Source organism: Solea solea, chromosome 8 (assembly GCF_958295425.1).
Source record: "Solea solea chromosome 8, fSolSol10.1, whole genome shotgun sequence".
Lineage (NCBI taxonomy): Eukaryota > Metazoa > Chordata > Actinopteri > Pleuronectiformes > Soleidae > Solea > Solea solea.
Genome location: NC_081141.1, coordinates 18,277,811 through 18,304,082, shown reverse-complemented (window position 1 = coordinate 18,304,082; position 26,272 = coordinate 18,277,811). Strand labels below are relative to the sequence as shown.

General features: G+C 41.7%; 1 protein-coding gene across 5 annotated transcripts in view; it reads right to left on the bottom strand.

Annotated features, from left to right (window-relative positions):
* The window catches only part of pcsk5b (proprotein convertase subtilisin/kexin type 5b), a 77,253-nt gene extending 57,216 nt beyond the window's left edge, over positions 1–20,037 (bottom strand). For 3 of the 5 annotated variants that reach the window (XM_058635783.1, XM_058635784.1, XM_058635785.1), the window contains exons 1-5: positions 19,337–20,030; positions 14,462–14,566; positions 3,387–3,539; positions 2,312–2,455; positions 925–1,001 (exon numbers count right to left, since the gene is read on the bottom strand). In XM_058635783.1, the coding sequence (XP_058491766.1) occupies positions 925–1,001; positions 2,312–2,455; positions 3,387–3,539; positions 14,462–14,566; positions 19,337–19,516 (659 nt within the window). In that variant the 5' untranslated portion in view covers positions 19,517–20,030. Of the gene's footprint in view, positions 1–924; positions 1,002–2,311; positions 2,456–3,386; positions 3,540–14,461; positions 14,567–19,336 lie in introns of all 5 variants that reach the window. The other 2 variants (XM_058635781.1, XM_058635782.1) reach the window with 1 other exon arrangement.
* Between the last annotated feature and the right edge of the window lie 6,235 nt (positions 20,038–26,272).

The window sequence follows — 26,272 nt, the reverse complement described above, 5'->3', positions numbered from 1 at the left end:
CCACCTTTAAAGAATGATGACGATGAACAGTTTAACAGCTCAGCCGCCATGACAGACGTGACCGCAGCTTTATTCGTTAAACTCTAATGTGAGCTTTGTAAGTTTGTCGTGAAAAGAATGGGAACATGAAAAGACAAAAACACACATGTGTGACATAATGGTCAACTATGACCTCAGCCTAAGAGGAACCAGCTCAGTGAGCTGCATCTGGAAGCCGTGTGTCTCTTTAAGACATTGCATCACCAGGAGGGGACAAGGCCACTGCCAAACACACACCAAAAATCACTCACGAAGCCAAACTGGCACAAGACGTGTGCTTGGACAAGCGAGTCTCCTTTTTTTCCACCCTTACACAAACACACACACACACACACTCTCTCAGTCTCTCTCTCATTCTTCTTCTTCTTCTTCTTCTTCTTCTTCTTATTCCAAACAGAAAAACCACAAAATCACAACCAAATAAACTAATGTAGCTCGTCACATCCACAACAAGGTCTGGAGTCTGCAAAAATACAAACATATGGCTCAACGCCTGAAGCCTCATACGATTTCTTACCTAAACCTCATTGCAAACCATTCAAATTAAACATTTCTCTAATTAGCTCTGGAATAGGGCTGAACGATTTAGGATAACTATCTAATTGCGATTATTTTGACTGAAATTGTAATTGCGCGATATGAGAGGGAATGGTAATTTTTACATTTACTCTCATTTTCATTTGGACAACATATTTAACATGATTACTGTGTGGCATCTGTGCAGATCTGTGAGAAACAAACGTGTTGTATAGGGTGTGCACAGGTCAGGACAATATTTAATCTATGGCACACATTTTAGCTTTAAGAAATATTGTGAAAATCGCAGCAGGCTATATTGCAATTTCAATAAAACAGCCCTACTCTGGAATAGATTTTATTTCTTACTTGTTCTCGTTGGTCGCATCATATCGAGGCATGGGATCCATGTCGTTGCCATTCACATCAAAGCTCGCTTGAGGGTCCTGGAGGAAACATTAGATTCATTGATAATAACCAACAGAGGAAAGAAAACACTGTGTTATCTGGTTAATGCGTTTGTGTGTTGTACAAAACCAGGGAGCTTCGCTAACCAAATCAAACAGTTCAAATTAACGTCACTCAACAGTTTAGAAAATCCTATGCAATCAGTGATAACTCAATCTGCCACACAGCTCGCCTTTGGGCATAAACAAATCCCAGCATTAAGACTCGCTAATAACAGCAGCTCGAGGCAACAAGGGGTGATTTATTTTATCTGCAGTGTTGATAAATGGCTGTATATCTGGCCTTGGTCTGAGGGAGATGCACTCTCATCAGCATAGAAATAAAGTATACTGTACATTAAGATAAATAAATAGCATACCTACACACCTACAGGTCTGAGGGAGCTTCCCTGTAAGATGTAACTCATGTTGAATGGTTATGTGATTGAAAACACAACCATTATCACCCTGGGCGCCTCTTCATTTTTCAAATGCATTTTTCAAAGCCAATTTTTAGAAATACATAACTGGCAGGGGGCCGAGGTCCAGAAACAGCCATGTGCTCAAGAATAAATTATTCAAGGTGCTATAGAAACCAAGAATGCATCAAGAGGAGCAGCCAGTCGCCACAGTAGCCAGTTCCAAAACTGAAGAAGCCTCTTGGATGAGAGGTGAATAAACGTCTGAAACTTAACTCAAGCAATTCCGGTTGCCTACAGCAAACTGCTGAAGATGACTATGACCTGGAACGAAGAACCTTCACAGACAACAACACATTCATTTCCTATTTGAAATTAAAGTCATAAAAACCTTTGAAGCTTAATGTGGTGGTAGTTAGAAATATTCTGGGTCATTTTACAAGGTCAAAAAACAAATCATAGCCTCCACTGGATGATTAAACCTGGTAAAATGTCTTTTTTTTCTTTTTGCGCAGCAACGCTTTCAGTTGTGAGTTATTTAGTTATTAAGTTTTTCATTTTCAAAAAAGCCAGGTTAAACAGGCTTTTCAACAATTGAAATACGTTTAATCGGCATTCACTCCCAGGTCAAGTGACTCGGTCACATACGCAGCTTTTTGAATCAACTTTGCCTCCAACATGAGTGAAAAAGCTAATTTGCGAGCTAATGTTTGGTCATCAAATAAGTTTCACATAGATTCCAATAACAGCACAACCATCACTTTCCAGATGTCACAGAGAGTTGCATGGATTAATCAATTAATGAAATAACTTTCATATAACACACACACACACACACACACGCACACACACACTCAAAGCCGCGCTACAAGCGCCTACATACACACTCACGTAGTTCTGAAAGAGGTCTGGATGGTTCCTTTCGATGCCATCGTCAAGTATGGTCACTACCACGTCCTTTCCTGTGTAGCCCCTTTTCCAAGCACCCATGATGTTCATGTCCGACTGGCAGTTATGGACGTCATCGTTACAGTGCTGGAGAAATGGAGGTGGAGAAAATGTGTACATTAATTATACAAAGCACTAAACATAGGTAGCTTTGTTTGAACCAGAGGAATCTTATTTTATCAGTTAAAACCCTGCAACATACACACGTGCACACACACAAGTAGTTCAGAGAGTTCCGAAGGAAAAATATTTTATAACATCTGGTCAAAGTTTTAGGATTTATCTAGTTAATAATTGACAGAGCTGATGACTCTCAACACATACACACGTGCGCAAACACAAAACCTTGATAAGCCTTCAAATCTCTACTGTGTGTGTGTGTGTGTGTGTTCTGTATTAGACATTTTGGTTTAAACCTATCGTTGTGAGGACATTTAAACTGGTCCTCACAACTTTAAAGGTCTGTCTGAGGGTTAAGACCTGGCTTTACAGTTAAGGTTAAGGTTAAAGTGGTTAAGGTTAGAGAAATGGGCGAGGGAATGCATTACGTCTATGAGTGTCCTCACTTAGAGCGCTGTACATGAATGTGTGTGTGCACAATCTTAAAACAACATATATATACAGTATATATATATATATACACAAACATACATACATACATACATACATACATACATATATATACACACATATATGTACATATATGTACATATATATACACATACATACATATATATATATTTATATATAAATAGTTTGTCTAATTTTACATGGAATAATGGCACAACCTTTTCTACCCTTTCACTCAGTAAAACACACTCAGCTACACAGGGCCACGGCATAACCAACGCTGACCTATGACCCACAAACTGGGCAAGGAACAGCACACAATTGTCTGGAAGACGAGCACAGCTGAGACAGTCGTAGTTGTAGTGTTGGGTTCCATTTGTCTCAGAAATTGTAATATTCATGTTTTTGGTGCAGGTAACACACTAGTACCAGAAAGCAGTGTACTCACGATGTACCACATACTGCTCCACTTGGCGTCAGTGTAGAAGATATTGGTCTGGGCCTGGCTGCTGTAGGCGGGGCTTGACAAAGAAAGGGGTGGGGATTGTTTATAATCCCTCTTGATCCTCCTCTTCACCACCTGCTGCTGTATCCACTCCACCTGAAACACAAGCAGGATACATTATAAACAGGAGCTGAGCAGGCATCGAATAACAACACGTGGTGTCAGAGGTCAATCAGTTTTTCTAATTGGTCATAAGGAATGACGCGTTTGTGGTAACAAGTATTTAGGGAGAAAAACCAGGGATTCTTAAATGACACTTCTTCAATAAAAACACAGACTGTATTTTCTCTACTTGATCTTTGTGAGAAGATTTATCACATAAAGTAATCATTCTTCGCTTTAGTTAGGTCAAACCCTAATCTTTTGCCTATATCTCTTCCTGATTCAGTCACCTGGATGACTGAGAGCCTTCACAAGCACGTTTAAATATTAGTCTTATTGTTATTGTAAATCCTATCTATTGTGTATATGTATATGTATTGTATATGTTCATACTAATTTTCTTTCATACTAGTTTTGGATTTATTTTAATGTTATAGAAGAGCAAAGAAAACAGGACATATTCACATTTAAGAGACTGACATCAGAGAACTTGAAGAAACGCTTTTTCAAAACGTCAAAATGATCGTTTATGCTTCGTCCGGTTTCCGTGTGAATATTTTAAAGAAAATAAACACATATGGAAGCATACTGTATGTTTAAGATACCCCACTACAACCGTTAAATATGAAGTCAACATAGGTTAATTTAATACACAAATACAGAAGACAAATGTCTGTCGTAACATGGGTCTCTTAAATGTTATGGGGCTGGCTTCAGGGCGGAAAACACTCCTTGGCAGGAATCCTCACTCTACTTGCAGACGGAATTTTCTGTTGGACCTGTTCAAGACGGCTGGACCCACACGCTTGGCCCTGGTCACGCACATTGTAAAAGCCTGAACTCGTGTGTTTAGTCTAGCTGCAGTCCTGCAGACTTCATCTGTATAAAAAGACTCCAAGAGAAGTTTATGTGCACCGGCAATGACGACAGCATGATGACTTAAGTAACAGCAGTCACAGCACACAGCATGTGGGAGCATGTGTTAAACTGTATAGGTGCTAAGGTGCAAATATTTCTGTAGTATTAATCTTCAGGCAAAAATTACATTATTTCACTCAGATGATGTTATTTTGTGTGCACTCTGCCTTACATTGTCATTGCACCAGCTGCTGGGAATATAAAGGGTGTCGCAACATGTACAGACAGACTCCATTTGTAAAAGATGATCAATAGAATAATTTTCACTTTGCTGCTCTGTTTGCCACAAAATCTGAGGCTTAAGTGAACAACGTCCAACTGCAAAAGACCAAGCATTTCTTCACATCAATACAGCTCCAGCAGTTGGAGAAAAGAAGTGCCGGGAGGGGGGGGGGGGGGGGGTAACAGAAAAGCTGACATAATGACTGCAGAGTGATTATCTGGTCTCATGCACTGAAACAATCTGCCAGGGTCTCCAGAGAGACGCAGAGTGAGGCAACGAGACAAGATAAGACGAGAGCAGGAGAGGCAATGAAGAGCTGAGGAGAACGAGTCCCAGAAGAGTCATTAAAAAAAAGGCTGAGCTGGAAGAGGAGGCAAGTGAAAAAATAAATAGCAGGAGAGACTGAAAGACAGCAAGTGAGAAGAGGATAATTGATTTTCTAAAAAAATACTGATTTAATCACTCAAGAATGTAGCTTGCTGCTTATAGATCATGAAGGAGGGACAGGACAAAAAGTCTGCAGGTGTAGTGATTTATTGCATAAGCGTGTGAACCTCCCCTACCCAAGATTTTCAGTGCTCACCGGCAAGTACTGTACAAGTGCTGCAATGACTTAATCCATCCCAGCCAATCAGAGACCAGGATAGGGAGATGGTGGCTGGAACCCAAATAAAATCACAGTACAGGAAGAGGAGGGAAAAAGGAAAGGGAAAAATAAAACATCAAAAAACGGATCACAGAGAGCACTGCTTTAACTGAAGCTCACACGTCGACCAGGAGACATGAAACCGAGCTAAATTAAACCTGGTGTCACTTTTTACACGTTTTTGTGATCAAATGTGTTTTTCATGGCGAGACACAACAGTCTGTGTCTCCTTCTGGTGAAAGATTGTCGTATGTGAAGCCCAAGTTGCAGCACAGTTGCAGGGCTGTCACTTTTCATCTGAAACGTAAATATTCTTTCAAACTTGGGGCAGAAAGTTCAAATTCAAACTTTAAAAACTCATTCAAGGGGACCAGAAGAGGGCGCTATGAACGCAGCGTGTATGTTGTTTTTCTGGGAAATGGAGGATAAAAACAAGCAAACTCTTCCTCATGAGTGGACAAATTCAAAACTAACCCAATCCCATTTCTAATTTTTACGCCGACCCTTTGGCCCTTCCCCCTTTTAAAAGGTGTAGTGCTAAAAACAGGGCACACCAATCAAGAACATAATGTCATCACGTAACCAGACGCAACATGTTTTGCTGAAGACAACATGCGGTCGCCAAAAAAGAAGCTAACCAATGTCATTTTTATGACGGTAAAATGGAGTCAGTTAATGTGGGAAAAATTGCATAGCTCTTAGTTTGACGTGTACTACTGAAAAATATCAAACACTTCACCCTACCCCTCCACCTTAACAGGAGTTGGGACACTTAAGCAAATGATGTTGATCACTTGTTTACCAGTTGTTGGTTTGTGTTATTTATACATAAATCTGCCACCCGGTCTCGGTCTCCTGTATAAACGCTGTCAATCAAACAGACCGTTCCTCCAATCATCATGCAGAAGCCCAGCGTCTGCACCTCCCCCCTGCGCCACTGACTCTCACAGAAGCCGAGCTTCCCTGGAAGTGACGTTTTTGCCATTTATCCAATCAGCATCTCACTCAACGCAGTGGAAAAAAAAGTTTTTCTGTTCAGGCTCATAGAGGTCAATTAAAGCTGAGCTGTGCTGCTGCGGGAATTTACGAGAAACGAATCATGTCAGATGATCTGTGATAAAAAGGCTGATTCTGAACAAACAACTCAAACAGTTTATCGCGATTTGGCAACCGTTTAATAATGACATATTTGACCATTTATTTTATGACATTTTAGAGGAAGCAGAGCCTCCCTTGCCCTTAAAGAGCAATCACCTCTGTTGTGAGAGCAATTATGAATAAAGTCTCATTTGTGACAACACATGAGAAAAAAGGAAGTGAAAATCAGGCAAACTTTAAAACCCAGTCAAGTATTTCATGTAGTCCGATGCTCTTCTGTGAGTGGAGGTTTCACCTCATTGAACTTCAGTTTTTGTCAGGACCGTCAACTACAAAGTGACCCTTTACAGCCGCCATTAGCCATAAAACACCGTCATCAGGAATGTGCAATATGCAAATCCACTGGAGTAACAACTTACATGTGAGCCACAGTATTTAATAAATGTGTAACTCTTAAATGCTCTTATCTGTAATAATTCTGCTGAAGTCGGAGCCCAACTAGTGTTTAACTTTGCATCAGATTCATCTAAAAATAAAAAACAACAAACACAAGAGTTTGGCTGGATGTCAATTTATGAACCTTTAATCTAATCCAACCAACTGTGGATTGTCGAGTGCCTCCTGAATCAGATTAGCTCTGTTCTCTCAAGGAGTGATAACTCTGACCTTCCTGACGAAGTGTTATGCGCAGAGATTTCATAGGTGTATCGGGTAATACATCTTTAAATCCTATGTATGTGTCATGATGTATAAGCACGCACTCCCGTTTTGCGGAAAAGCAGTGACAAACATCTCCAACCACAGTTTAAAATGAGCGGGAAAAGGAAAAACAATCAATGAATCGATTATGAATAATAGTCATACGTTGAAGCCTACTGTATACGTTGAAGCATACTGCTACATAAGACTTACACAGGTGGCTTTGCATTTCTAAACAAATAGAAATTAAACACTTGCCCTCTATTTGCAGGATGACCTGAGGCAGTTACATTCTATTCAGTTTTTTCTAAAGCTATGAGAAACAATGCCATCCATCCAAAAAAAAAAAATCACTCAACGATAACAGCCTGCAGTTATCCATATCAACCAACACGAACGTCTGCCAATCCCTGTCCAAACAAAGACAATCTAGCATTCTATTATTGCCTATAAAACTTGCCCATGTATCACTGCCTTTGTCTCAGTGCCAGTTCGCTGGCAGGCTCCAAGGCATGATGTCTGGATCTGCTCCATTTGAGGAATCTGCTAGCACCTATACCTCTGTCGTCATGCTTTTTTTTCCCCCACCCTTTTCTCACACTCCTTCCCATTCCTATCCACCCTGTTTTACTTTCCTCATCTTTCTCCCTCATCTGCTTCTTATCTCACTGCATTTCAGGTCTTCACAGATGCCCATTTCTCTCTGAGGCTGACTGTCCCTTTGTCTCCCTCTTTTTCCGAGTCCCACTCTAAACAGTGTCCTCCCTCCTCTTCTCTCCCTCTCATTCGCTCTGTGTGGAAGGGTTTGCAGGTGCTCTTGCTGGCTGGGTCACTAACCAGAGAGGAAACTGGGGAAGAGTTCACTTCATTAGTACAACTGGGAACAAGTTGATCCATTTTCACTGCTGTTTTTGAAACTGCAGGCAAAAGGACCGAGAGCAGGGTGCATCTTTGTTTCCAAAGGTCAAAGGCTACCCAAAAGGGCCTTAACATGACTGAGTGTCTGCAGCGGACCACTAGGGTCCACGTCATCCACCCAGTAGTCCGCACAGACACTATGTGGACAAACATGAACACATTTCCAGTTTGAATCCGTGGAGACCGTGAGCACTGACTGTGCCAAGCCAACAAACACATGTACAACTCAGCACTCTTGAAAGAGGTGAGAAACACCACTCCTGGAATGGAGCGTGAATGCTGGTCTGACACACTATGAACGGATGAACATGAGGAAAGATTAAGCGTCTCTGTGTGAACGCAGAACATGGCTCATGGCACATCAACATCTGAACCGACACAAGAAGCCAGTTCTTCTGATCTCTTTCGTGTAAAAGGAAACGGCGGCCCAACCGCAGCACACACACTCGGGTGTGCATCTTTTCACAGATGTTTTGAAAGCCGTGGTGCTACGCTGCCCAGCTGTAGGTGCTTGTCTCAGTGCGTCAGCTCTTAATGGTTCATCTGGTGAACATAATTTAAAAAAACAAAAAAAACAAGCACTTTGTGGAGATCTACCCAGAACTAAATGGAGACTAAATAAATGTGTAAGTGTATGACACAAACTCCATCTGTGTCATCTCGTCAACGTTTGGAATGTGCGCGTGTGTGTGTGGCACAAGTTAGGTGGTTGTGAGCTCATCCAAGTAGTTTTACCATGTGGTAAAATATGTTCTTTATTCGGCATGCTTATTTAGAAGCTCGTAAATATCACAAAAATGTCTTTCTTTTTGTCGTCATAGCTCTTTAGCATTTCAGAGAATCCCTGTGAGTATTCAGCTGCAAACCACACCTGGCTCACAGTTTTCCCGCACATGTGTGGTGGATAAAGGACTTCAAGTAAACAAGAGTCTCACTAAGTGAAACCGAGTGGAAACACCTCGTTGCGGCGAGTGAGCGCCGCGGAGAGACAGCGGTGGAGCAGCTGTACGATCTGCGCTAATCTCTGCACAGACTTCAAAAGGACATTATAAAAAGAAGAAACCACCACTGCAGTGCTGTAATTGATGTTTACAGTAATCTTGAAATGGCTAGAAACAGATTTCAAACAAAGCAGCCTGACTACTTGAACTTATGTCACATCAAAAAAAAAAAACTAATGACAGAGCAGCAGCGGAGCTACAACTAAAAAAGTCTGTGGCTATTGAAGCAGCTCTCTTCTCTTGGAAGCTCCAGTATAAATGAGTCATAGCTGCGTGTCAGCATAGCTGTGCAAGGTGCAAGCTGCTTAAGACACAAGAAGACAATCTCCCCTTCTGACGACCTGGTTTGTTTATAGTGTCACTTTGTGCAACAGGATCAATTCATGACCATCTTTCTGAAGTTGACGTACAGGGATTGGGAGAGTAAGATAAATACAAGCTTCAAGATAGATGGGTTAGGGTTAGATGCTACTGTTCTGTTATTCTTTATATTTATACTCAGTATTTTCACCTTTTTCCTGTCAGACATCTAGACACACTGTTCCCGTTCATAACGGGTATAAATATCTGACCCGAGTGACACAATGACAAATGGAGAGCATTAAGTACGACACATTAACGCACACCTCGTGTGAGAAGCTGTCATCACATCTTGCATGAGCAGGCTGAATGCAAATAGAGCCTTCAGATGTTTTTTAATGAGTCTGGCTGTACAGATGTGTCTGATGTCAACATGTTTGTGTGTGTCAATGTGTGTCTTGGCACGTGTGACAGGTATTAGGAGGAAAAAAATAGCCAAAAGAGCCAGGTTGAGCAAAGTGTTTCAAAGCTGCTCTAAATAAATCAATGTATGTTTGCTGCGAAGTGTAAAAAAGACTGAGAAACTGCAGCGGGTCAGAGGGCGTTGGCTGGTGCATCCTGAGGACAGAGTGTATGGCCACATGCGTCCTCAACTCTAAAGGCATTTTTCCACTATGCAGCACGACTTGGCATGACGCGGCTCGACTCTGTTGCTTTTCCATTAGTGGTAGTACCTGGTACTTCTTTTTAGTACCTGCTCTGTCAAGGTTCCAAGCGAGCTGAGTCGATACTGAATGTGACGTCAACAGACTGCCGGCCACTGATTGGACAGAGAGTGTCGTCACAGGAAGAGTCGTGAGCGCAACATCCGACACAAGAATCAAACCAAACAATGCTAAACTGTAGATCAGTTCAAAAGACTTACAAATCACAAAAACATGCGTTTTGCTGCAACAATATTCGGTATTTTACGCACCATTTGATACGCCCTGTTTGGTTCAATACACAACGGCAAACAACGGTATTTCGGTACGTTTCGGCCAATCACAAAACTTTGTACGGCCGCACACTAGATCCACTTAGGAGCAGAGACATGAGAGCAGCACTTTGCTGTTCAGGCTCAGTGTCATGCTCTGCTCATGCCGCCTTCAGAGCCAATCCGAACGTCGCTGAATTTCCACGGAGCCAATCAGCGCTCAGCATTTGCATGCGGAGCACTGATTGGCTCCATGGAAATTCAGCGTGAACAGTGTGGAAACAATGGCGAGTGGACGAGACTCCGGAAAAAGAAAGTTTTGAAGAGACACCGTCTTTGTGTGTGGGATCATTTTGGATTCACCGTAGACTACGATGAGAAATGGATGGACCGCATGCGGGACTCAAACGCACGGATTACCCACTGGTACCCGTCCATGCAGCCGTACCGCGGAGCGACCGCACAGAGAAGCCCCTGGTGCTGATTGTTAAACACAGACGCTCCAACACACACACACACACTCACATATGAGGGCGTTGACAGCCTTGTCATGTTCACGTTTGATTGTATGTGTAGTAGCAATGTTGAATAGTTTCTGTGAGTGGGTTAAAATTGTGTTTATCTTATTGGATAGTACTAAACTTCACATATATATTTAATTTGTGTGGTTTTATGTTTGCTGTTTAATTTGATCTGATAGTGCACTATTGTTTAAATAAAGTTTGTGGTTTGATTATATCTGTGCTTTTAATTATTTTTACTGTGTCTGTGTATGCTTGCAACCTGGGTGTCCAAGTACTACTGGCTGTGTTATTAGGTTGTTGGTGACACAACAAACCAAAACAGAAAGGGAGTTGGCTGCTACCTGCACCCTAATCATCAGTGAAGCCAGTATTTCAATTTAATACGTTTCCTCAAACTCTAAAGACATATCGTGCCCATTTTATCACTTAAGACATTATATTTCTATGGCCGCGGTAAACGTTTCAGCAACACCTGTGGTCTTCCTGCCGAAACATGTTTGTTGGGAAAACAGCCTTTAAGTCTAGTTAAATTGATTAAATAAATGAAATAAATAATTATTGAAAGAATGCCTTTTAAGAACAGTATGAGACTTGCAGACACTCTCTCTCTGTCCAGGCCAAAGGTCTTTACCGCCATGCATCTGCCTGGAGAAGTGACTGGTCTTTGACCTAAGAGGCAAGTGACTGGATGCCATAAAGCAGTAATCTGTGCTGTGCTGTATCACCATGGCAACACATGTGCCAATGAGCCCTGCCGATGGCAGGGTGCGCCTTTCATGGCTCCGCTACACCCATCTGACTCACTCACAAACGGCCGTCATTATTACAGAACCTGATTGCAAAACATCATTAGCAGTAAACTTGACTGGGCAGGTGCCAAACTAGCCATCATGTTGATCCCAGACCTGGAGACAGGTCCACGGATTATACTGAAAGGACAAAAACATCCAAAGCTCCATTCCTCTCCACGCCACTTTTTCTTTACGTGGTTTCGCTAATCCATCTTTTCCCTCTTCCCCTCACTCTTCATCTCTTCCTCTGTTGTAATAGCTCATTTTCCTCTTTCTCTCATTTAACCTCACTCCTCTGATCTACTCGCCTAAAATCCCAGCCTCACTGCCAGCTGGCACTAGAACACAAACCATCCACCACCATGGCACAGTGTCAGGCCTGAGAGAGCAAGGGAACCACCAACAGAGGGAGGGAGATGAGCATGCTGAATGCAACAGTGAGAAAGGGAGGGAGGGGAAGGCGTCAGAGAGAGGAAAATGAGAGGGATGACAGGTAAGGACAGTAGGTGGACAAAGAAAAAAGACAGCAAAAAGGACAAGAAAAAAGAAAAGAGGGTGTCAGGCACCTTATTTTTATGATCGCACTTGAGTCCACTGTTGAAACATAAACACAAATGATTTTTTTTTTTCAAAACTGATATCTTTTACTGTAATTGAGCTGGCAAAAATACAGGAACACATTCACACGTCAAGCATGAGGCATTTTTACAAGCTTTCTTGTCCTTAAAACCCAGCCTGAAGCTGTCCACTTTAGCACACATACATAAATAGCACATCGGGACAGAAAAGTCTGGTTGCAATGTGTGCTGCCTCTGAATGGCAGTGGCGTTCAGTGGCATCCACCTCAACTTTCATTTACCAACGTGACTTGTGTATGTGGACAAAGTTCCTGGCGTGATTCAGGTTTCATTAATAATACAGAGAGCATTTGATGATCTGGTGCAGTGACATGAGGAAGGGTTTACCTTAGGTCACGCTCATGTTTAAAGTGCTGCTTCACCCCAAACACACACAGAGTGCAGAGTCAGGACAGCTTGAGATAACTTTTTTGTTTTTGATACAGATATCACAGCCTTCAGGATCTACAGTATGTCAGTAAGTCTGATACTTTTTTACAAAATTGTACTTAAATGATACTCTTCTAGTCCACTTAGCTCACCTGATCACTGCAATGTGCATTCCTAACGCAGATTTTAGTCACAAGACATCGGTGGATCATGACTCTGTTCCCAGCCTGTGCTCAGTGAAGCATTTGCTTCAAATGATGCAACATTTTTGGATTGTACCCGATTTGTTATGTTTTATGTATCTTTTTCTCCGATATCCGATCCAGTGATTTTGACCAGTATTAAGCAGATAATGATACTAATGGCTTGTTTTCATCATTGTACAGTACAGTTCGGTTTAGTACGGTACGGTGCGGTTTGGAACGGTAAAGCCCTCGGTCAGGGTTACGTTTCAACTGAACAGTACCTTTACTTGGTAGGCGGAGTACACTGTGCCAGATGGCTGCGTCATCCAGATACGTAGCATGACATTGGACCGGCGCACCGACAACGGAGCAGCTAATTTTTTTTCTGCTCAGTTTGTGGCCGCTTGTCTCAAAAAGATGTCAAGCCTGGCACTTTTCTGGCGCCCATTCAGCTGACTGTCGTGGGTCTGGCTCCACCCGTACCGTACAATTACTCTGGTACCCGAAGGGAAGGGTGCCAAAAAATAAAACTGGGGGCCAGTTATTCTTGTACTGTTCCTAATGGAAATGCAAAACAAATACGTACCATACAGCACCAAACCATAAATAGCGTACAGTCTCATCAAGTTCAGTTCAGAGTTCAAATGTTTGTATAAACTCGTATTTCTGGGTCAGGACTTCCAACAGATATATGTGTAATAGGTCATCTTCCTTTCCACCCCGAGTCCCCACATTATTTTACAGTATCTAGATCACTCTGCAGCCTTTATGTTTTGTTTCTGAACCTATTTTCACACCAACATGAGTTACAAAAAATAAAAGCAATCTCTAATTTCTTTGAGAAAATCAGTTCAACTTGCACACACTGATCAATGAGAAAGGGAGTCCCCTTAAAAGTGAGCAGACGGAAGATTCAGCAAATTCAACAGTATTTTGTTTCGTGCATTTCTTTCTGCTTGAGAGGTGTAATGGATCTTTCATATAAAAGCTGCTGGCGGGGCATTTGACTTTTTTTATTTATTTCAAAAGGAAAATTATATTACATGTAATGTCTGATCCCCCACATCAAAACCTATCCATCACACCTAAAGTTGCTGGGTTTGTGAAATAGAAAAGCAGCAGTGGAGGCCTCATTTATCTTCTGCTTGTTCTGTCAAGACTGTGATCAGAACAGCGTGAGGTGAGACGAATACAGGGGTTTTCTTGCAGTGGAATAATTCCTTTTCTCATAAACACTGCGTCTCTGCAAAAGCACATTTGTCTGCAACAACGTACAATGCCCAGGAGTGCGGGTTGTATACTTATATGATCCGATTGTTTAAAATGGCACAATGTTTTGAAGAGGAAACATAATTCGGAAATTAAATACAGTCATTTGGTGTCTCAGAGCTCATAAGCACTATAATGATAAACTATCAAAACAGACTGTATATTCCTTTATAATGGACTTTGTGCCAAAGTAAAATGGGACATTAATTTATAACAGACTCACAAGTAGTTAAATACAACTACCTTTTCAGTATCCATGAATAGCTGAAGATGTTAAGCACGAGTTAAAAAGATGACATGGTATCATTTCAATGGACAACAAACACAGTGCGCTATTCAGAAAACAGTTTGACAGGTTTACCTTGGGCTCCATTGAGATGAAACTATGGCGCCCTTGACTGGACAAAGTCGACCTTTTGATGGTTCGACTATGGAAGAAGTGATAGTGGTCTTTGAGATCTCCAATCTGCAAAACACAAACACACACACACACACAGACACAGATGTAAGAAGTGTGTATCCATTTGTTCCATGAGTAACATTTTACTGGGTTTATTGGCAGAAATGTATCTGTATAAGTATCATTGCTTTGAAACTGGCAATTTGCATTTAGAAGACGAAGCTTGCTACACAAATGAAGAAGAATAAACGCACACAAACCCAATTCATAAACCAACAAAGAGACAAAATGAAAGAGTTCTTATATTCTTTCCAGTAAGTGAAGGCCAGTGCAGTTCCCTAACTTGCTATGAAAAGTGAGGGGTAAGTACAGTCTGCAGTCAATAAATCTTACAAGGTGAACCCTTAAATAAGATTTTATTTCCCTCTCTTCAAGTTGGGTAGCATGAACATTTTCTGTGTCGCTGAATGAATGTATTAACCGTCAGAGATGAAAACAAACGACTTGGTAGGTACACAAGTGAAATAAAAGCAGACAAAGAAACAAAGAGACAGACTGTGAATGTCGGTCAAATGTAAAGACGTACTCAAACTGACAAAGACGGTGATTAGTTTCAATAATTGATAAAGGCCATACGATCCCTCAGATGATCAAACTGTCATGGCTGCCAAGGGTCATGTGGTGCATCACTGATCCAAGGCCGAGCTCAACCACTAGTGAACCCGTTAGATCAACTTTCAGTTCTGGTGTTCATGAACAAACATACACACAAACAAACTGGTACAATGAAGAAATTACAAAAAAGAATGAGGAAAATGTAGGGTAATCAACTTTTAAGGCATTGAACGAAGTGATAAAATAATGCATTTCTATAACAGGCACTGTGAATGTTTCTCATAGCGTCAACATATCATGCTCCTATCCACCTTTTATTCCAAAGTCAATGTAACATTTTCACATTCACAGCCAGATCTGTGGCACCTCCTCAGGTTGCACTATATTCTACATCTTCTCATCCTCAACCTAAGTCAACAAAATGTGCATCTCCTTGGTTGTTGTTGTTTTAGTTACGACTGAACTCTCATTCCGATGCGTCCCAACCCGCATAGTGATTCACATCTTCGGCATAATCTGTGGTTACGAGGAATTATGTTGTAACAAGATTTGAGAAGAAGAAAAAAAACACAACAACTTGCACTTAAGTGATTCATGATGTCTTGCTTCCCTGGATGAACTTAGCATCCAAGTCACGAAAGATGATACAACTTTTTTTCCATTTAAATGGTTCTGAGTGTGGCATAGTTGGGTCTGATTACTAAACGACAGGTTTGCGTTTTGCCTGAACACGAGCGGCTCAGGAGTTGTGTGAACCACATTAAACACGGACAAAGACAGACATGACGCAAGAAGATGAGAGCTCACAAACCCAGCAGGGGCATGCCATTCCAAAGATTTTCTAAATTCTTGCAACAACATTTTAATTTTAATTGGACTACTCTCCTGTCCCAGTTTAAAAGCAAGAGCGAGGAATAATTTTGTTCAATTAAGTGGGGATTGTTGAGACATAAACTCTAATTTACCAGCCGCGAGTTTGCCATGTTTTTCCCACTCTCGTCTTCTTTCCTGTTCTGTGTACCAGCTTTGTCTTTTATTTTCAGGACAAAAGCCTGGGGGCGGGAACTGTGGAGCATAGGCAGTGCGTCTTCGCCTGTTTGTGTCTGACTGAACATATACATGCAACAGTAATTCAACTCCCATCTGCTTTATCTCAGTGTGTTAGTCCGAGTTTGAGAAATTCGATTTTGTTAAATTTCAGTCGGACTGAATGCATTTTAAAAGTCTACTTTTACTTTTTTTCCCCGCAACCCTCTGGTGGAGGATAAAGCGGTAGATGATGGATGGATGGACTTTTACTTTTTTTTTTTTACGTCATGTAAATTCTCTTTTCTCTTTCCCTCATTTGTTGTTGTATACAAATGTAGACAGAGGAAGGCGATTCGGCCCTGTCCACATGGACACAGGACAAAGCGTAAGCGATCTTTTGCTTGGACGTTTTCTCCAGAAAGGTTCTCCGTAAACGCGGCATTGTGTCAGGAAAGGCCTTCATCCAAACGAAACGCCCCAAAATGACTCTAAATGATGTAGTACATGTGCCAGGCCTGTACCTGGCGCTGTAACGCTGCTACACTAAAAACAAAGAAGATGTTGAGCTGAGTACATAAAGCAAACAGACTAATAAAATAGAAGATAAGGATGATGATGAAGATGGGGACAGTGAACGCCAGAGAAAGACAGAGGTGGGACAATGACATCCTCAGTTGTGTATTGGTTGTCTACATGAAAATTATTTTAAGATTTTCTTACTCCAAACGTCGTTTACGCGTGGATGCTAAAAGATTTTTTTTTTAAATCATGGCGGATTCACTTAGATAGGATTGTTTTCATGTGGAGAGCCCCTCAGTATTGGTCTACAATATTCAGCAATTTCACACATTACCACTAACTTGTATCCCCATCCATCTAACCCTAATAACCTTTATACATACTCCAACAAGCCCAACAAGAATCCAAAAAAAAGCAAAAAAGCAAAAGGGCTTTCATGGAAACCTTGATAAATGTTCCTGACAGTGAACTCTGTCAAACAATCCAATAACAACACTCCTTTTGGCATAATGTCTACACAACCTGATGTTGCATCAGTGCAACCTGTACAAATAACTCAACCAGCTCCATGTCCACATCTGGTTTCAGAACACCGCACTCCCACTTCATGGCTCTCAGTCGTCTCCCATCTCTTCAAAACACCAGTATGAACAGATATCCACGTCTGGGGCCTCGTCAGCTGATTTAGACTCAATTCGGGCCGGTGTCTTAGTCTTCGTCTGGGAAGGGGGCTCCACGGTTAAGAGGATTACCCAGAATTCCCCCAACGAGGTGCTCTCTTACTCTGTGCCAACTCTTTTCATCCATCCGTCCATCTATCGTCCCTTCTTTCACTCCCTCCTCCTTCCATCTCGCAGTGTGTGGTTATCTTTGTCTATTCTCCTCTTTCTGGCCCTGTCAAGAAGACTATATTGTCCCTCTGTCACATGTTTCCCATACCCATCCCCCTATTCTCTCCCTGTAAACACTTTGCTTCCCTTTACAATTTAAAAAAACCTCTTCTTACTGAGCAGTAGCAGTCATATCGTCAAAATCGGGGATCACACACAAACACACGAGTGCCAGCTCATCTACTTAAATGGGTAAACACTTGAGGTGCATCTCTGTGCAAACTACAAAAGAATGTTAGGCTGATATGTTTCATTTCATGTTCCATACACAGTGTAGATCAACATAAGAACGGGCTTGTTGAGGTGTCAAAGTTCACATTAAGAAACCCAAGTCTGCCGTTATTGCTCCCATGAGAGCAGCTTTCAGCTGACCTCTAAACCAGGAAGTGAAGTAAAACTCTTGTATATTGGGTGTCAAAGTCCAATGAACATTCTATATTGATATGGAAATCAGGACGAATGGCGGGGGCCACACTCAACTCCACAGGGGAATTCCTATGGAAAGGGGGGGGGGGGGGGACTCCACACATTAGTTCTTGTCAAAGAGAGGGGATAAACGAGGCCATTAAGGCCTGCTCTCTGGGGAGTAGGCTATAGTGGGTGGGCGGGCTGGATAAGGCGGGTAGGACGAGGAGGGGGTTCAATAGCTGTTGACTAGGCTACCCCACAACAACCTGTCAGAATGCCCCCCTCTGTTCCACGCCGTCTTCATGTTGAGCACTGGCAAGTGCAGGCTTGAACTGCCCAAGTATTTTGGTGGCGACACTGGAGCATGTGTGGGGTCCACGCTTGTGTGACGTATTTCGCCCACAAAAGGAACACAGGACTTTAAACTTTGTCAAAACACGTTTCCCGGTGAACAGATAATGTGTGCTGGAGAGGAAACCAGACAAATCTCACATGCGGTGATTCCTCCTCTCAGTGGACAAATATGTTTTGCAGCTGTGGTTGGGATTTATTTCAGACTTTTAAGTGACAGATGTACTGAATATACTGAATATATGCGGATTTTAAAAAAATGCAAGCTGTAAAATACGGGGTTTTGAAACCGTGAAATATGACCTGCGTGTTTTAACAATTTGTCTTGTATTGATGTTTTGTCATTAATCAAGAAACCCAGAAGAAAATCTGGGAATATACTGACAAGATGTTATGATAAAGCAATCTCATTAAAAAGGAAGATTAGGTTTTAGGTTTTAAAAAGACACCAAGGTTTCCATGTTAAAAAGTTAATATTGTCCATCAAATTACGAGCAGGTAGTGGAAGGTTTTCAGTGAAATTGTTGCATGTTTGGCACAAACACAAGACTACAGCAATGACAATGAAGAACTTGAGTGATCTGTCTGACCGTGGACACCCGCGTCTGTCTCACTTGTATAAAAAAAAAAAAAGAAGGACCCAACACACGACACTGCAATTGCTTTAAGCTGATAATAATGAGCTCCCTGTGGCTCCAGCCCGCAAAATGGAAACGATCCCGTGGAAACACAGCGAGGAGGCACCTGTTGTGCCATCCTGCTCATGGTCCTCGGACCATGATCTCCTTTGTTCCCTGCAGCTTGTTCCCTGGTGTTTGAGAGTCACGGGGTTAAAGAGTTGGGACGGTTCATGGCTCAGGGTTTGGACCACAGACTGTTTGACGTTTGACCCAGTTTGTCTGCTCGTAAAATGATTGCGACCAAAGGCTCGTGGCTCAACTTGTAGTTGACAAAAAACAACTACATTTCACCAAACACAAACAAATAAGAGACACGTCTGGATGGAGCAAGAGGCGAGACCTACCTGTCCCATGTTTCTATAGCCATATTTTTCCGCTATCCGCTCGGCCACCTCGGGTCCCCCGGCTATCCTCACTGCCCAGTGGTTGGTGTAAATCCGAGCTTTGCACGGCGAGGACGCAAAGCTGAGGCTGAGCGCCAGGACGCACAGTAAGCTCCTTCTCCAAGCGGCGTTGCGGACCATCTTCCCCCCACTTCTACACCCGACTCTTCTTCTTCTTCTCCTCCTCCTCAACCGACCACGCAAACAACCAAACTTCTCTGCTCACCAGGCGAGACTCTCATAGACACGCGACTCTCCGGGCAAAAACACTGAGAGAGAGAAAGAGAGGGAGAGAGGGGGCAGGAACGGAGCCCAGGAGAGGCAAAAATAGACGTTATCCTCAAACCTCTGGTCTCCACATGGGAGAGTTGGAAGTTTGCGTTTCGTGAGTGTGTGTGCGCTCCCTCTCTCTCTTTCTCCCTCTGTGTGTCCCCCCTTCTCTCTCTCTCCCTGTCTCTTTTTTTCCACGGTGGAGGAGGAGGAAGTGTCTGCGCGCCGTGCGTCTTTGCGCGCGAGTTCGTGAACGCGTGTGTGTGCGCGCGCGGATCTCCTCAAAGCTGATTTCTCTTCACCATGAAGCGACTCGGATGTTGGTGGTTCAGCGCATCGGGCTTTCATGTGGCGAAACGGCAACAGCGCCTCCCGATAAATAACTAGCTGACACTCGGGAGAGTAGAAACAACTAAAGCCGCGGGGTTTCCCTGCCGAGCTCCGCTGGGTCTTAAAGACACTCCGTTTGGATCCACTGCTGTGACCGGTCCACGAGGAAAGGAAGAGAGACTCGTGTTTGGAAGACTCGGCTTCCTCCAGGGGAAATTAACAACAATTGACTGAATTGACAGCTGTCGTCGCTGTTGCACGTGCTAGCATTTAATATATTTTATATATAATATAAAATATTTTATATATATATATACATATACATTTATATATACATATATGTATGTATGCAAATAAACGTTATTTATTAGTCTTACAACAAGGTTTCGCAGTGTTTAACAGAAAGAGCAAAAAATACTAATTAAAAAAATAGCAGAAGTGGATGTCAGAATAAATTATGATAAAAAAAGGAGAATAAAATTAAGTCATGAACAAAAATCAAAGGTCCAGTGTGTAAAATTTTATTTCATTTAGCAGACATTGAAGCTAAAACAGTTATACTTTTATTTACATTTATATATTGTATACGTTGTTGTTCTTCATTACCTCAGACTGGGATTTTATATATTTATCTCAGCTCTACGGAGACCACAATTATGGATCAGCATGTTTTTACAGTAGCCCATGATGGACAAATTAAACATCTTTTTAGTTTTAATGCTAACTCCATGGTTCTCAAAGTGTGGTGCGTGTACCACCAGTGGCACGCAAGCTTCCTCTGATGGTACTTGGAGGAAAATCAGAATTGCCCATGCTTATGCACCGGGCATTGTAGTCCTCCAGCAATAAATGTACATTTTATCTCGTCTTACGTGTCCCCTGCATTGATACAGAGAGGTTTCACAAATTCATCCTTCTCTGTTGTTATTGAAGATGCAAAGTGTACACGAGCTTCCTCTGGTGATACTTCAATCAGAAATACTGTCCTACTGTATATACCAGGGTATGTGATCAGAGTGGATGCATTTTTGACCAGAGTGTGTAGTAAATGAAATAAAGAACAAAAAAAAGGCATCTTATCTCTTGCTCCAAGAGGAGGATGATGAGACAGCAAATTGTCTTACTGGGAATAAATCTGCCTCCTGTGAAGTCTTAATTCGACTTTTCTCGACCTATTTACACCACTGTATTTCAACGTCGTAATAAAAGGTGTTACTTTGGAGCTCAGTATTTTCTCAGGTGGTACTTGGTATAAAAAGGTTTGAGAAGCACTGTGTTAACTGAAGGCTACATAGGTTCTCCAACACACTTGGAAGGGAAGGGTGAGGTGAGGTGAGGTGAGAGATATTCAGCTGCAACATGACAATTCATATGACACCTTTAAAAATAGAAGGTTTATGAAGACATGTAGGCGACACATCTGAAAGTATAGGTTTAAGCACACATAATAAAGGGAATTCACAAAACGGTGACATTATTGTCGGGGGTCTGAGAAAAGATACATTGATTCAAATTGTTACAATATCACAAAAGGATTATGTTAATCCAAACTAAAGTTAACAGGTTATATGCCAGTGAATTCATATAACTAAAAATTACTTTTTTTTAACATCCATCCATCTTCTACCACTTTATCCTACAATCCTGTGAATCCCAGCTGACATAGGACAAAAGGCGAGGTACACCCTGGACAGGTCACCAGTACAAAAGGCTTCATAGTAAAACAAATAAATACATTTTCATTTTGTAATTTGAATTAATTCTTAGATTACTTTCTAATCAAACAATCACAGTCAAATTATTCCAAAGGAATGAAACACAGGGTCCCCCACACCATTTTTCCGTGACCTCAAAGCTTTCAATACAATTGAATCTGTGGTGCATCTCCACAGAGAATCTCTTACAATGCTGTGACCCAGTTTAACCCAGACTGATAAATATCGGATATCAATTTTACATGAACATGATGTTATAACAGACTGATTCATTTTTATTCGCGCTTGTAATCAGAAATAATATTGGCAAAGGAACGTGCAAATAAGGGAGAGTTCGCCGTGAAAAATCCTGAAAATACAAAGACATTTTTGATACTATTTTTGATTATATCAGTTAATATTTCAATTTGTGTTGTTTCTAAGACTCATTATGTGCAAGTGGCCCACAAAACACCAACACTGTTGAGTTGAACAGTTGAGCAAATTCTTGTGACAGTGAAGGACTGGGATGTTTATTTTCATTTAAAGGTTGTTACAAACTGCCGCATGAGGATGGCAGTGGTGTTTTTGCCCCGAACTTTCCATCTACTAGTTAATAAGTGAATGCATTACGTTTTGGACACGGCTCCCCCCTTCCTACAGCTTGAAAGCTGCTGTTGAATGCAAGCCTTGTCAGTCTCCTGGGTAATATTGACACAGACATACCAATGTAAAGTTGGGTAAACTGTGTCCTCCACTTAAGTCATCGACCAACGAGAAACAGCCACAGGCTACATACATTCCATATTATACATATTGTATATATATATACATGTATATATATGTATATGTATATATACATGTATATATATGTATATGTATATATACATGTATATATATATATATATATATATATATATACATACATTTTGTTATTGTGAATGTGGTGATTTCTGGTGAAACGTGCTTTAAATGCATCCTGCAAGCGAGTGGCTAAATTTGAATAAGTGCATGACCCCCTGCTAAATCGCTGAACGCAGGTATGTTTACCAATGTTCTTCTATAAACAACCTGAGTGATAACCTCGCTGTATGACTGGATTAGGCACCCTCCACTGCCAATTAAGCCTTCTGCCCTTCAAACTGGCATTTACGCCATATTCCCCCCCAATCAGCGAAGCTCTACATGTCATGCCCCCCCCATCGCAACACAGGTCACAGCTGACTAAACGCTGTCATCGTGGAATGCGCCCGGTATTATTTGCAGTTGAGCCTTTCAGTGAAGGCCTTTGTTGATTGATGGGTTTTTGTTTTGCAGCAGTTTCCCGGGGGTGTCTCTGTGCACAGCGAAAACTCTGTTCTGCATGGGACACAAGTGAAAATCAGCATAATTGCACTAATTGCAGCCAATTTCTCACTGAATGGACCCCGCTGTCACTTCTCACAACAAGCAGGGGGACAAGCACATCTCATGGTCCCCCAGATGGAGATGAAAGGGAGGGGAAAAACTAAACACCCAGTGATCATTCTCTATTCAACTGGGTAGAAGGGCTTGCAATATATGGGGGGAAAAAAAGGGAGACGAGAAGAAATACAGCAGAAATTTATTTGAGTATCCACATCAAGTATCCAGGTCACGGGGTCGCCTGGAGCAGCAGGGCCCCCGACTTCCATTCAGGTCTAAGCTGTCGCGATATCCTGCATGGCAGCCTCGGAGCTCCCCAAGTTTCTCCAGGGAGTGAACCGAGTGAACCCCAACAAAACGTCTTTGTCAACATCTGAGAGTGAATGTCAACAAACACTTTAAAGGGGCATTCCTGAGGCTCTTCAATGGACTAAATGGGAGCATCGTATGGGCCAAACACAAATTAGAAAAAAATGCACATAACCGCCATGATATAACACAAATGGAATGTTGAGCCCCAAATAGAAAACTGTGGCCAACGAGCTTTGTTAACCATGAGCACGGCTAATTTGTTCATTCAATATCAGGCCCAACACATCACGAAGAGATCCTCCGACATGATTCTCTTGACCCATGAAGACAGAGGTTTTATTAAAACAACAGCATCTTCATCCAAATCTGTCTTTCACTTTTTGAGTTGCTCAAAGATGGACACGTTTGACTTACAAACACACAGACAAGTGTGGCCAAAAACTTCACCTCCTTGGCAGACGTGCTCACCCATCTAGCGCTGCTTCTCCTCAACTTGTGTGTGTCTGTGTGGGTACAGTGTTTAACATTTAGCAACATTAATGGCGGAAGTTGCATGTTGCAGCTGAATATCAAAAATGTTCGGTTTTTGTTTTTGTCCATTGAAGGCTATTGTAAAAACATGGTGCTCAGAAATGGCGGCCTCTGTAGAGCTGCCCTTGATGTAATAGAGAAGGCTCATTCTGAGGTAAAGAAAAACAACAATTCATACAAATGTAAACATTTAAAAATAATGTCATCTAAATTTAGAACCTTTAAGTATATCCATTATGACCTTCCTTTACGATTCCATCATTTGCTTCTCTTTTCTTTCCAGATGCATCTGATTTTTATATCCACTTCCTAGACTCATTGCCTCCAAAGAGTTTATGTTTTTGGCCACATTTGTATTTCTGTCTGTGGGTAACTCAGAAAGTAAATGGGTTTTTTATTACATTTTCAGAAAATACATGTTATAGCCTGAAGAAGAAATTATTAGAATGATTAGGTGAGATGGATTCGAAACACTGAATCAGTGTTTCCCCAGACTTCTTATATGGTGTGCACTTTTAATTAAAATTTGACAATCCATCACAACTCAATTCTCGACTAAGCTAAATGTGTGCATCAGATGATGTTTCTGACGACGTGTAATGTTATTTTAAATAGATATACTAGTCTCTTTTCAGGCCACACGGTGGTGTAGTGATTAGTACTCGCCTTGCGGCGAGAAGACCCGGTTGGAACAAGGGCCTTTCTACATGGAGTTTGCATGTTCTCCCCGTGTGTGCGTAGGTTCTCTCCGGGTTCTCCGGCTTCCTCCCACAGTCCAAAAACATGCAATGTGGGGATTAGGTAAATTGGACACCCTAAATTGACCATAGGAGTGAGTGTGAGAGTGAATGGTCTGTGTGTGGCCCTGCGATGGACTGGTGAACTGTCCAGGGTGTACCCCGCCTATCGCCCGATGTAGCTGAGATTGGCACAGCACCCCCTGCGAGCCTCTGGTGGAGGATAACTGTGGTAGATGATGACTGACTGACTAGTCTTTTTCAATAGATAGAAGGTCATCACAGCCTAATTCATTGTGAACGACTTTCTCCTCTTAAGGGACGCAGGAGGAGGTGGAGCCAATCCTACGTGACTTAGGGGGAAAGGCTAGGTTCACCCTGGATCCAAAAATGCCCTACGACCTATCTGTGAGTCCCAGTCCTGCTTTACAGCCTTCTCTGGTTCAATTACACCCCCCCCCCCCCCCCCCCCACACACACACACACACACACACCTCAGTCTGGGTGGGCTCCCTGGGAGTAAACGTTGACCTTTCAACTTCACTTTGACCCTCGACCTTGTTGCTGTAGGCTCCTGCACTCAGGCCACAATAGCACCTGCCACTCAACAACTTTCCATCCTCTCCCCTGCACCCCCCACCCTGTTGTCAGCCACGTTACAAGGTTATATTAGGCTTTTCTGGACTTGCACACAATCAACACGAGAAAGGAGACACTGCCATCATAATAAACTTTGAGTAAATCAAGAGAATATATGAATACATTAAAAACGAATACACTTAAAATATTTTATTTTATTGTATCATATGTTGTTGGTATACCTCAGTGTTTTGGAAGGAAATAAATAGAAAGAATAGATGCATTTCTACAAGACCATGCAGTGATCTAGTCTCAGGATATTACATACACAGATCTATACTGCCATCTGGTGGTAACTTATAAGACAACATAAAGGTTTATTGAAATTTTGATCACCTGGTAAGGATTAGAAACTATTACTTACTCAATGTGACAGCTGCTTAAGAAATTAATTATTTCCTGATCAACTGTCAATTTCCTCTTTTTCACATATAAACTAAAAAGCCTGTACTGTGCATAGTCGCTGTGCCAAGGTACAGCAAATTAAAAAATATATATTTATTGACTTTAACTATATGGTTATTAGAATCTCAGAGAAGGCATGTCATGGAAAAACAAGGTATTGTATGAAAGATTCGCTGTAATCAGTGAACCACCCGTGTCTCACTCAAGCAGGGCCACCATATGGCCAACTGGCTTAAGACGCAGTAAAACTGCACTTCACTGGAAGGAAACCATTTCTTTTGGTAAAGCAGACCTAACAATTTAAAACCAAAATGCATAACAGAGACTCTTACTATATCAAACTTGACAAAGGTTATCTATTAATTCAGAATTGTAAAAGAAACAAATAACTGAACCGTCATTCCATTTGTTTGAATCGATTGTCAGGTCTTTAACTTCTGATGTAAAATTTAGGAATGCATTTTCCTTCCCACATCATTGTGCAAGTAGTAACATTTCTATGCAACCACAAATTAGTTTAAAATGTAAACATGTTGTTCTTAATTAAAATATTTCTAAATTGAAGCCTAGATGTT